The sequence below is a fragment of the Erithacus rubecula genome (assembly GCF_903797595.1).
Source record: "Erithacus rubecula genome assembly, chromosome: 11".
Classification (NCBI taxonomy): Eukaryota; Metazoa; Chordata; class Aves; order Passeriformes; family Muscicapidae; genus Erithacus; species Erithacus rubecula.
Window position 1 is genome coordinate 6,668,780 of NC_136663.1, and position 12,931 is coordinate 6,681,710.

General features: G+C 42.5%; 1 protein-coding gene and 1 long non-coding RNA gene across 4 annotated transcripts; one reads left to right on the top strand and one right to left on the bottom strand.

Annotated features, from left to right (window-relative positions):
* Positions 1-3,881: 3,881 nt before the first annotated feature.
* TTC14 (tetratricopeptide repeat domain 14) lies at positions 3,882-12,881 on the top strand. 3 transcript variants are annotated; one of them, XM_079314839.1, is made up of 12 exons: positions 3,882-4,098; positions 4,177-4,298; positions 4,524-4,723; positions 5,080-5,164; positions 5,254-5,383; positions 5,918-6,070; positions 6,720-6,791; positions 7,794-7,913; positions 7,992-8,114; positions 8,794-8,911; positions 10,904-10,996; positions 11,439-11,577. In XM_079314839.1, the coding sequence occupies exons 1-11, from the start codon at positions 3,941-3,943 to the stop codon at positions 10,973-10,975; spliced, it is 1,353 nt and encodes a 450-aa protein (XP_079170965.1). In that variant the 5' UTR covers positions 3,882-3,940; the 3' UTR covers positions 10,976-10,996; positions 11,439-11,577. The 3 variants fall into 3 exon arrangements, 2 of the variants coding, with proteins under 2 accessions (XP_079170965.1, XP_079170964.1); XR_013775438.1 differs by having other exon boundaries at positions 3,883-4,098; positions 8,794-10,359; positions 10,887-10,996; positions 11,439-12,881; XM_079314838.1 differs by having other exon boundaries at positions 3,886-4,098; positions 10,887-10,996; positions 11,439-12,881.
* LOC306806274 lies at positions 10,048-10,891 on the bottom strand. The gene is made up of 2 exons (XR_013775439.1): positions 10,721-10,891; positions 10,048-10,661 (listed from the first exon to the last, which is right to left on the bottom strand). It is a non-coding gene; the product is annotated as an uncharacterized lncRNA (long non-coding RNA).
* Positions 12,882-12,931: the final 50 nt, after the last annotated feature.

The following is a 12,931-nucleotide window of genomic DNA, read 5'->3' on the forward strand; positions in this document are numbered from 1 at the left end:
TAACATGCAGCTGACTATTCTTTGTCTACATGTTTCTAGAAATCTGAGATGTGCAAAGGTCCTTGACACCAAAACTGTGCTGAGCAGACTCCAGGTGAGTCTCCATCACTGAAATTGTACTTTCTTACAGACCATGCCAAAGCTGGGCTGAATAATGAACTTGTTACAAAGGGAAATGTTTGAATGGCAATGGTTTGGGTTGCTCCATCACTCTGAGTTTGGGGTTGTTTTCACATTTCCTCCATCATATTTGGTGATTATACCTGCAGACCTTGTTTTCCTCATAGTAGGGCTATTAATTGGCTAGCAGTTATTCTGTGCTGAAGGTCCCTTCATCAGTCATGAACTAAAATAATATCTTGGATATTGGACAGTCTTTTTGTTGCTTCATAAATTAGCAAATCTAGGCAGCAGGACAGCTTTGGGCAGAATTTTCCATAAGTCTAACACATCTGGAAGTACAACTCATCATTCTCATTACTGCTATTAGATTCCTCTTCCTTAGCTCAAAGGATATATTTAGTTGAATATTTCACTCCTGTTTGCAACAGACTAAAATTTATCTTCAAATGTGCCCCAAATTTACAGAGAATAATACGTTGACATGACATCTTGAGGAACTCAATCTTTTTGTCAGTGATAAAATGGGGCACAAAACCCTTTCCTGCATGAGATTTTCTTGTAAGCTTCACCAGTGATATTGGATACTTGGAAACATTTGAGAAGCAGCTTGACCTTGTTGCATTCAAGCTGTGCTCACTGGGTTTGGAGAAAATCTGCTTCATATTTCACATACCCACTTTGAAGTTCTGTCATGCCTAGCAGTGTTTGGGTTGTTCAGGGGCAATATCACTGCGAGTTTGACCCTGGGTCCAAAGCTGGTGTGGTGTAGATTCATCATCTTTTTACTGTGGGGGTTAAGGGCTGCAGGATGGATTTTGTGAGCTGCCTTTTGGCATGCACTGACCCGGAGTGTCAGAAGATCGACATCCAGCCTGCTCAGACAAGTCTGGTTTCAAAGTATCTGGAGTGTTCTTCCTCCAGCAGGGTGAGATCTTGACTTGTATCACTCTCCTGCAGAATCAGGACACTCCTGCCCACCCTGTGTTTACTCAGCAGATGGGATCAGGCACTACTCATCCAGGCAGTTCCTAAATCAATGGAACAGAGGATTAGCAGCATATGGATCATGCCCCATCCACAGGCCTGGCATCTCCTGCCCTGGCTTTATTCCAAACTCTTCCATTTATCATTATTCCTGTCTGAACTGTGGTGGCTGCTATTCTCTTCTATCAAAAGCATTTCCTATTAGGCAACTGAAGTAAAGCAAACAAAGAATTCAAAGAACAGCAGAAAATTTCTACCACTGAAAAGATGGAAAGACATTTTTAAAATCACAGTGAATATGCAGAAAGTATACTGTGAAAGAAAAGAATCAAAAGCTTGTGTGTGCCCTGGATGAGGTGGAACAACGTTCAGTATGTCACAGTCTTACATTATTTCTCATTACTTCTCAGGTTCATTACTATAACCTGAAAAATAGGAACAAAAATTAGAAGTTCATGGTCACATACTCTGCTCTGGCAAAACCATTTCTGAAGCTGGAGTTATTTGGGGTAATTTAGTTTGCTTGATTAAGATAATTTCAGGATGTTTTTGGCCCAGACAGAGAATGGATCACTTCAAATATGGAGTTAGCCCTCATGTTCAGGGGCAACTAATCTAACTTCTATGTATTATTGTGTTACGACTCGTTTTCCTGAAATGCAATTGATTTTATACAAAGAAGAAAATGTCTGTAAGAAGAATCTATTGTTGTAGGTGGTTGTGCTTTAACAGTAATTTTTTGCTGCTGTTTTAATTCCAGAAGTTGTAACACACTGGAAGTCTTTATTCATAATGTCTAATTTCTTGTACATTGTGTCTGCATATGAGGCTGGAGAAATGCTTACACAAGCAGAGTTCATGCTTCAAACAACTTTTTTTTTATTTTATTAGCTGTTGTATTTGCTAAGCAACACAAATTAACTCTTACTCCAAATACCATTCCCTCAAATAAAACTGCCTCTATTTGCAGTTGTGCCACATGGCTCAGGACATTGCACTTGCCACATAACCCATCCAGGAAAGGCTCCTGTTTGCACTGGATCTATGCAGGTGCATTAACCTTCCCATGCCAACCTGTGTCTAATCAATCTTAATGTCCAGACATTTCCATCTGGCATTAATGGCATTTCCCCACCCTGGTAACCAGCAATCTAAGAGCACACCTGGTCTCATACAGACCAGGAAGACTTGAAATCAAAATCTTGGCAACTGTTTGGTACATAGTAACTGTTGTGCCTCTTGTTTTATATTAAAACAGGGGTACATGGAATGAAACTAAAATATGAATTTGTCCTTCCACTGTCTTCCCCAAGTCTGCTACACCAGTGATATCCCTGCTGGCTTTGAACTGAGCTTCTGAGACCAGAGTGTTTGATACAAACCTTGCCCTCTAGGTCATGCTGCTTCCTAGAGGAGTCCGTGCCCTGATCTGCTGACAGCCACATTGCTATTTTTTCTTCAGCATTGTATTGAGGGGAGGAGTGACATTATGCTGTTTGCAGTGGGTTTGCTCCCCCTTCCACCGCCCCTTTTAAAATTAATTATTAAATGTGGTACCAGGGACAAATTATTCTTGGGAGCTGAAAAACTGGGATCCTTCCAATAGACTTGGATTATTTCCAACTGGTTTTAAGCACCTTTCTCCATTAGGTGGAGAGGTGATTAGCATGAAGAGCCTCCTGAGCGAAGTGTCCTTTAGCATCCTAAGTTAGCTCTGGGGAGCAGGCGCCAGGCAGCAGCTTGGTGTGCCCCCAGCCCATCGCCTTTTCCTGAGAGCATTGCCCGTGTTCCCTGTTTCAGCAAAGCCAGGTGACACTGTGTCACCTGTGGGCTGTGCCGAGGGGACCCTGGCCAGGGACAGTGCAAGGAACCAGGATTAGGAACACAGCGGAGCTGAGCCCAGCCCCGCGCCGCTGGCTCACGCCCTCTCATTTATTCACAGAATCCCGGAACCACTCGGGCTGGAAAAAATTCCGGAGATTATTGAGTCCAACCTGCGGCCCAACACCACCTTGTCCATTGGAACCACGACCATGGCTCCAATTGACCACCATGACCATCTTGACCATGGAACCAAGTGCCACATCCAATCTTCTTGTAAACAGCTACTCGAGCAGTGACTCCACCACCTCCGTGGACAGCCTGTCCCGATGTCTAATCACCCTTTCTATGAAGAAATTCTTCCAATGTCCAACCTGAACGTCCCCTGGAGCAGCTTGAGGCCGTTTTGCCTCGCCCTGTGGCTGTTCCCTGGGAGCAGAGCCTGACCCCACCTGGCCGCACCTCCTCGAGCGACCCCCGTTGAGGCGGCGCGGCCGAGCCCGTGACACCCCCCGGTTCTGGTCCGTAATACCCCGGTTCGAGCCCATGACAATCCCGGTTCGGGTCCGTAATACCCCGGTTCGAGCCCATGACAATCCCGGTTCGGGCCCGTGACATCCCCAGTTCGGACCCGTGACATCCCCAGTTGGGGTCCGTGACACCCCCGGTTCGGCCCCGCTCTGGGCGCTGCGGGCCGGGGCCGGCGGGGGCGCAGCGCCCCCTCCCGGCTGCACCTCCACGGCACGGCCTGAACGGGCCGCCGCTGCCGAGCCGGACAGGATTCCCGCGGGGAAAATCTGTGTGGTTTGCGCCGCGTGTTTTCATTATTCTCTCTTTAATTACTCTCTGTGTATAAACCAGAGACGGGCCTGCGAACAGGGCGGGCGGCTCCGCCGCCGCTCAGCGCGGTCCTCCCGCCCGCCGGGGGCGCTGCTGCCGCCCGGTCGCGCCCCGTCGTCGTTGCCCGAGCGGCGGTTCCCGTTCCGGGCGAGGCGGCGGCGTTGGCGCCGGGATGGATCGGGAGCTGCTCCGGCAGGCGCTGAACCACCACGGCCCCGCGCTGCTGTCGCTGCTCCGCGCCGAGCAGCACGACAACCCCGACTTCCGCGGGCTGCTGCCGCCGCCCGGGGCCGCCCCGGAGCCGCCTCGCGGGGCCCCGCCGGCCGCCTGGTGAGGGGCGCCGGGGCAGCGGCCGGGCGGGCCGTGAGGGGCCGCGGGGCGCGACTCACCGCGTTCTCCTTCCCCCAGGAAAGAGAGGGCGAGCATCGACACCGAGATTAAGCGCTTCATCGCCAAGAAGGCGGATCTGCTGTTCGCGCACTCGTGGAAACCCAACGGGCCGATCGAGGACACCATCGAGGAGAATGAGGGTATGTAAGCTGCGGGGTGTCACTGAAAGGACAGCGTTTGAATTTACGGTATCTTTAAAAACAGGCTGAAAATTTCTCCTGGTGATTTTTGTAGGCAGTACGTAAGTTTCCTGTTAGCACAAAAAAAAATAAAAAATCATATTTTTAAGTGTTTTGTTTCGTCAAATATTTTGTGATCTCGGGGAGGAGCTTGGCCGTGTGTGACTGGCTGTGCCCTTGTTGCAGAGTGTTACGCTGTCATGCCACCCCTGGAGAGGTTCTTGGAGGTGCCCAGGGAGGAGAGGAGAGAGCTGTTCTTCCGTGACATCGAGCGTGGCAATATCGTGATTGGGAGGATTACGTCTATCCGTGAATTTGGCTTTTTCATGGTGTTGATTTGTCTGGGAAGTGGTGTCATACGGGAAATTGCAGATTTGGAAATCACTGTAAGATACAGCTTTGGTCAACAGTTCATTTTTGACATCTGTTTGTTACTTCTTGCATCTCTTAACAGAGTGGAATGTGTGAAACAGCTTTGGGATGATGGCTAGAGTCTGACTGTGGGCAGCTTGTGATGCTTTGCTCAGCCAGTGAACCCATCTTGCTATGACCCACATTATTGGGAAGAAAAGACAATCATTTGTGGATGCATGAATTTCTACTTGAACCAAGCCATATTTTAAGAATTGCAGTTCCAATATGCATTAAGCTTAAAATAATATTTTTTGGCTTGATCTTGGGGAGGAAAGAAACCCCAACCCTCTAGCTTTATTTATGACATTCATGCTCTGTTCTGTTGCAGGCCCTGTGTCCTGTGAGGGATGTGCCTCCTCAAAGCAACCATGGAGATCCTCTGTCATATTACCAAACTGGAGACCTCATTCGAGGTGAGCAGCTGCAGAAGTCCTCAGGAATCGGTTTGTCCAGGGTTTGAGCCATTTCTGTAATTTTATCCTCCCCTGTATTATCTCTGCAGCTGCACTCAAGGATGTTGACCGTTACCATGAGAAGCTGGCCGTGTCCCTTTACAGCTCAGCCCTTCCACCCAGCCTTTCCAGTACCAAACTGGGCGTGATCACCTCTGATGACTTCCCACTGCATTATAAGTAAGGATGTGCTGTTTTGCACTTGCTGGTGCAGTCAGTGTTGGAAGAGCATCCCTTAAACTTTTCAGTGGGCTTTCTGATTTAATTGGTGGTCACATCCTTCTTGTAGTTCCTCTCTTTAGCATATTTGTATCTGGATATATAGGTGTGGTTGGCTTTTTAGCTTCTTTCCAAAAATATAAGGAAAGCAAAAGGCAGGGTGAGGTATCTGTTGCTTTTGGACTGTGTTAACAAACAAATAAAAAACCCTGAAAACCTTGGGAGACTGAAATAGGAATTCTCAGCATTTTAAAATTCCCTTTAGAAGATGGAGACACAGCTGTCTGTAACATTTTGTATGTTTTTGTGTGTCCTGGTGATAAGTGGGTGACCAAATAGGTTTCAGAAGCTCACTTGGGGTAAAGGACATAGGGTCAGTAAATATCAGGAAAATACATGCCTGTAGAAGAGAACAGTTTGTGAGCAGTAATACAGATATCATATAGGCATGAAATAGGGTAGGTCTCATTTGTATACATTGGTGCTGTTTTTAAGGAGAAGCCTGGAAGTTGCCAACACAGGAGAGACATTTGAAGAGGTTTTGCATCGTTCCCCAGGATTCGCTAATCCATCATTAGTTGAATATTTAACAGAAAAACTGGGGCTAAGTGAGTCAAATCCACCGTCTTTGCTGAGAAGTCTTCAAATGTAAGTGATTTTTCCATTGTTCCTCTCCTGTAACTCTGTGGAGATTGTTCTAATCCATTGAAATAGACTTGTGAGTGGGAATCCTAGACCACTTATACTTAAGCCGTTTACGTTTTGACTTGCATGACTGCAGCATACACTTCCTAAAATATTTAAAAGCAAACTCCTCTGGAGTGAGAAATTTGCATTTGAAGTCCTGTTGCTTTGAATAAGCAAGACACCTTACTATACACAGTGTTTGATATCAGATACTTATGGAATTTATTGTGTAGCTCTTGTCAGTATCTGTGGATCAAAATGCAGGATGTTTCGATTTTAATGTCTTCTGGCACAATGTTTCTTTTAGGTTTGACCCCTTTTGTAAAATAAGAGTCAAATATATGCAACAATTGATGTTGTGACCCCTATGTATATTAGTCTCAAAACAGGAGTGGACTTGGTATGTTTTTCTAAATGTACTGCAGTTCTGGTTCAGTTCAGCATTTACAGAATGGTTTCAGAAATATGCAAGAACAGATCTGACTGAGGGAGAGCAGGAAGGCATGGACAAATAATATTTCAGCATATTTCAACTGCACTGCATACTGTAAACTTGACTTTGTAGACTTAGACAGCCAGCTTAATGTTTTTGTTCATTTGTTCCTTAAAGTAAAAATTTCAATGAAGAAGACTATGCCCCTGCCTTGAGGAAAAAGCAGTCTGCATCTTGGGCCTTGAAATGGTATGTGATACTTCTTGTCAAATCTTGTTGTTAGATTGGGTTACAGATTATATTTCTGCAAAGAAAATACACATTGAAACAGTTTCTCCATGGTGTATGTAGCAAGGTAACCAGGATATTATTGAAAGTAAACCTGTCTGCCAAGTGGGAATGTGACGGATAAAGTCCTGAGATTCAGTTCCAAAATGTGTGTCAGGTTTAAGAGAGTCGTTCCTAGAATACTTTTAATATCCTGACCCATTCTAGAGTTGAGAGCAAGATTTGTGATAACACCAAACACACAATTTTGTGTTTTATAATTGAGTGTTGAATGACCTCATACTTGTCAAGTCCTTTAAGCCTCAAACTGTAGATGTAAAAAGTACACTTGCAGTGTTTGGAAAGTTAAATGGAGCAGCATCCCTGGATATTTACTTTTCTTTTACACTGTGCAGTGTATTTGCAATGTTGATTAATTGCAGAAAAGGTTGCTTATAATGTTAAATTAAATTTTAATTTTTTAGAAAAGTCTGTAAGGAATTGTTCTGGAAATCAGCTTATATCAATTCTCTTTTAATAAGTTAATCTCTTGGAAAATGTGCAAGAAATGTTCAGGTAATATGAACTGTAAAACCTCAGGATATTTGTGTGAGATGAGCTGGTTTGGATGTGTACCATCTGCCCATGACACCTCGTGCCATCTCTCTAATGGGGATTTTTAGCTTTGGATATAATTAAGCCTGTTCAAGGTTAATGATGGTAGGTCACACAAAGTTTTGTGCAGAAAATTGCTTAAACAATAATTCCATACATGAAAAACAATGTAATATACTAGCACTGTCTCCAGAAATGCTCTCAAGTGCCTTAAGATATTGGATTAAAGACAATACCTTTTTCACCTAATTGAAACACCAGTGTGAAGTACACAATAACAAGCCCAGGTTTGAAATCATAATTTGTGAGTAACAGAACAATCTGCACAGACTAACTGTACATACTATTTTCTAAATATTTTTTCTCTAGTGTAAAGGCTGGGGTGGATTATTTTAAGCTTGGACGCCACGTGGAAGCCATGAACGAGTACAACAAGGCTTTGGAAATTGATCCACAAAATGTTGAAGCTTTGGTAGCACGTGGAGCTCTGTAAGTCCACTTGTTTCACTTTTTTCCCTTTTTGTCAAAGAGAACTATCACTGTTTCATATGTAACTTTCTGTTGTAGGTATGCAACCAAAGGAAGTCTGAACAAAGCCATAGGGGATTTTGAAATTGCTTTAGAAAATTGTCCTACCCATAGAAATGCGAGGAAATACCTGTGTCAGACCCTGGTGGAAAGAGGCGGGCAGTAAGTGCTGGGGTTATCACTTTGGCTGGTTCCTAACAAGTTTGCTGGTGAGGACACAGAATGGTATCTTTCCTTCCTGGCTATGTGTTTAAAAAAAAAATATAAGTCCTTGGAAATAGCCATCCTTGTGTAACTGATGTACATTTTGTCCTCTGTTCCATTTAAAATCCTGGCAAAATATTTGAGGTTTAATCCTCGGTATCCTTTTTAATCCTTGATACCCTTTCACTGGTAGGATACCAGGCTTGCATAAAGTCCTGTGAATTGTTTGAATATATTCCAAAAGGTTGAGGATTGTTTGGTTATTTTTTTTAAAGTTTTGTAACAAAATTATGTTATGTTACTCTGCTGAAATATTGTTGACCCACTCTAATACAAAATTTTAGTTTTCAGTATTTAGGGAAGAGGTTGCTTTTAAGCCCTGTATTAAGAGAGAGACAGCATTTTTGAAACTGGAATTGGTATTCCAAAGAATGGTGTAACAGGTCAGAATTATGAGATGATAAGGTCAGAAATACTGTTTGTGTGTTAGTGAGGTGAGCTGATAGAGGGTGTCCCAGAGGGATGCAGTGGTAGTGTCATAGTGCAAATAAGAAATACTTGCAAATAAGCCCTAAAGTAAGAAATAGCTGTCAAAATCTGTGTCCTCACTGTATATGCATTATCACTTGAATTACAGGTTGGAAGAGGAAGAAAAACTGCTAAATGCTGAAAGTTATTATAAAAAAGCCTTAAGCTTGGATGAGACTTTTCAGGAAGCAGAAGAGGCCTTAACAAAACTCCATAAGCACATGCAGGTGATTCTTTACTTTCTTTTCATATGGTGACAATAAATGAACATCAAAAATCATATTAAATCCTTTGAACAGGGAGGGGTTAAGTTGATGGTTTGTCTTATTCTCTGCTTCCCTACTCCACAGTAAAAGTTTTCTAGTGAGCATTATGGCTGTACCTACCAGAAGAAAGGTACCTCTTGGTGACTCCACTGTTTTGGGATAGCAAAGAAATACCAGACAGTGGAGACAGGGAAAGAGCAAAGCAGGGATAAGAATATCCCATCACACAACATGATTAACGAGGTTAATTTAAAACATTCTGTGAATACAAATGGTTAAAGTGTAAAGTACTTCCACAAGCCAAATGTACATTGTTACATAGTCTGGCCAGACCTTGAGAGAGTAACACCAGGCAAAGCTGAGGCACAGTGAGCTCACATAAGAGGGAAATTAAAAGGCAGTTTGAAGGAAAGCAGCAGGAGGTGGAGGGTGGTCGGGCAGACAGTTTGAATATCTCAGCTTTCTCCTCTGCTGTCTGGTGGTTTTTTTTCTCTTCCCTTGCACGCAGCATTTTTCCCAGGTGAGCCTGCTGGGTCTCTGTGCTAATCTGAGTTGTCATCTTTTCCCTTTTATTTACCTCCTTTGCTTGTGTTGTCTTCCAGAGTGGGTCAAGGAGTAAAATAGAGCACTGAGGAACAGGCTTGTGTTGTTCTGTGCTTCTGCATGTGAGGATGTACACAGACTGGGGTAGATGGCCTTAGTCAGCAGTTCTTCAGTTGGTGGAGCCATAATGCTGACAGGATGTGTGGAAACAAGGGGGAAGAGGAGATAGGACAATCTGATAAAACTGAGCTACACCAGACATAGAGGTGTATGTTATTTGAGCAATACCTGCATTTAGCTGCTTTAAAAAGAGGTGTCAGTTAAAATAATGAAGAATATTCTCAGCAAGTAGGAGATAAATGTTACTCCTTTGACATTCTCCTGCAGTCATTGATGCAGCAGATAAAGAATATGATAGCTGTTGTTTGTTGCTGTGCATGGCCTTGGCTGCAGTGAAGGGTTTCCTTTGTTACAGCTGTTAAGACAGTTGCTGAGTTTTGAAAACTATAATCAAATTTTTTGTTTAATCTCAAGAGCGACTCTGTAGGGCTGTAAGTGGCAGAAGTCTGATCTCTTATGGACTTAAGTAGTTTAAGGATTATTTATCTACTTAGATGCTCTCCTGCATTTACCTGTAACTTAGTACTTAAGTGTGATACTGTCCCTGCTGTGTAGAGTAGCTGAAACAGCTGCAGTGTGTTTTCCTGTAATTCTGATTATGTGTTTTTCTCCAATGCATTTCCCTCTGAATGGAACTGTTGTTGCTGTGCCTGCCGTCTGGTGCTGCTCATCACCACCAAACCCCTGGAACTTGATTTCTTACGTAAACTATGCAACAAACTGCTCTGTGAAATTGTTACAAAACGGTTTGTATTCAAACATGGCCAACTTGAATTCGTCTTCAACTGGGTTCTGACGTGTTGCTCTTGTAAACTACAATAATGATGACACTTTCCCTCAAATTCTTCTCTCTGTTTTGGTTGTTTGGGGTTTTTTTTTTCCTTATTTTTCTACATGTTGGTCATATTGGGGATTTTTTTGCATATTCTATTTACAACTTTTGGATTCCATTTTTCCTGGTGTGCTGGATCATGGGTATCACTGCAATGACTGGTCAAATATATTTTTTAATGGAATAAAAACTGCAATATGGTTCTTAAATATATACCTGTAAATATATGTATAATATAATATATATACCTATAAATATATACCTTAAATAAATACCTGTCAAAATGGCCAATACCAAATTCCTGAAAAATACTAATTTTTGGTCTGGGAATCCTGGTAAAACATTCCTGGTGTATACATCTGGATGGGGTTGAATGGGGGTTAATAACCTGTGTTAACACTACTAATGTAATCTTTTTTATGATGCTTGGGTTCAAAAAAGAAATCTTTGGAAATGAGGGAGAAACAAGCTGCCAAAGAAGAGAGAGAGAAAGCAAAGAAAATAGAAACAAGTGCAGAAAAATTGCGTAAGCTCTTAAAAGAAGAAAAAAGGTAACTGTTACATTCAGTGTACTGGTTATGTGGCAATAAGTGCAGATGAGACTGTGAGCAATCCATCTCAACAAACAGTGAACTGGGGAGAACAACTCCCTGGGTAAGCTGCTTTTCCCTCAGCATGTTTTTGTGCATAGTGTCCTTTAGTGCGTAGAACTTTCAGTGGAGATGTGTGTGGAAGAGAAGTTGTTTAAGGAATATTTCCCAAGGTGACATATTTGCAAAGCATAATGCCATGTGAAATTGGGAAAGAGGTCTTTCATAACAGAATGTTCAGTGGATTTAATCTTAATTTTTTGATGAAATTTTATTTGATATTGCCAGTCAGGCTCAGTTTCTCTTCCCACTGTACAGTACAAGCTGGGGTATGCAGATTTGCTTTTTATGTGTAGTTTTTGCCTGACATGAAGGTTATCTCACAGGTTTATTATTTTTTTAGGTTGAAGAAGAAAAGGAAAGTATCTACTTCCTCCTCCTCCTCCTCTTCTTCTTCATCCTCCTCCTCCTCCTCATCATCAAGCGATTCATCATCAGATGTATCAGCTTCTTCATCCTCCTCTTCCTCTGATCACAAGAAATGTAGGAAAAAGCGTCGGCGTAGATCTGAGTCTGCTCGCAGCTCCAAAAAAAGCTCATCTAGAGCTTCTTCCCATTATAAAGATCAGAATAGGAAAGAGGAGTGGTATTCCCCTCCAGCTGATACCTCTGCTTCCTTTCTTAACCAAAGTTTTGAAGTGGAAAAGCTGCTGGAAAGGCAGGACAGCGTAGCGTGCCCAAAAATGGAGGTAAAAGAGAAAGACAGACATTGTTCTTTTTCGAGGACTTCAGGTGATGATGAAGACACTTTTGGAGGTAGGTCTGAAGATTCAAGAGATTCTTACAGTAGCTCCAGAAGTCAGCCAAGTCGTAGCAAAACTGAAAAATACAGTAAACCAGAGAGATTTTTCTCCACTTGGAGGGGTCCTTCAGGTTCGTATCATAAATCAGATTATAAACCCAGGATGCATTATTACAGGAGATTTGAAAGGGATGGAGAGTGGAGAAGAGAGCAGTTTAAGAGACATGGCTCAGGTCAAGACAGGTATTACATGTCCCCAGGGTCTGATTATTCTGGTAGGTCAGGGGGGAAGTACAGGTCATATTCTAGGAGCTGCTCACATGAAGGTGACAAAGGTTATGATAGTGACAGGCACCATAAAAATGAAAATGAGTCTAAGAATAGAAAAAGAAGTTATGAAGAGCCTGATAAAACAAAGGAACCAGATGAAGAAGTGTCGTTAAATGGTACAGAGCAAACAGAAAGTGGTGTTAAAAGAAACCTGCCTCAGAACTTAGTTAACATATTCAATCAGATAGCCGAGTTTGAGAGGGAAAAAGGAAATAAGCAGAAGAAACAGTGAAGTACCTGAAATTACACTACTTGGATGAGTGTAGTTATGTGAACTTTTAACTTAGTATCTTGTGAGGAAATACACACAAAGAGTGAGAGAAAGGCAGACATTTTTCTGCATTTCAGAATGTCAAAGAATTCTAAAACATCATATAGTGGAAGGAGATGGAAGAATATCTTACATAAAGTATCAGTTATTATTTAAAAGACAAGTTTCCTGTGCTCTTTAATTTGAGGTGTTCCTGTACAATATTCTGTCTGATGGGCTCAAATCCCTTGATACCCCTGGGTGTAGTTAGCTGTGCTCACATCAAATATGCACTTTAATAACAGCTGGGCTTGGTTTTCCTTGTCCCTGGGGTACTATTGACTGTTGATATTCTTCTATCAAACTTAACATCCAGCTATAGAAAAGGGATAATGGAATGAAGTCATGTGCCATCAATGTATATATAGCCCATTTGATCATTAAATTTTCTTAATTTTTCTTAATTTCTGTGTCTGTGTTTTTGTGAATGTTGCTGGGATGTTTCATCCTGGAG

Excerpts from the sequence above, each read along its gene's own strand:
- TTC14 (XM_079314838.1), top strand. The coding sequence starts at position 3,941 with ATGGATCGGGAGCTGCTCCGGCAGGCGCTGAACCACCACGGCCCCGCG. Across the intron at positions 6,071-6,719 it reads TTGCTGAGAAGTCTTCAAAT|TAAAAATTTCAATGAAGAAG; the intron begins GTAAGTGATTTT and ends TGTTCCTTAAAG. Across the intron at positions 8,912-10,886 it reads AACTCCATAAGCACATGCAG|AAATCTTTGGAAATGAGGGA; the intron begins GTGATTCTTTAC and ends GGTTCAAAAAAG.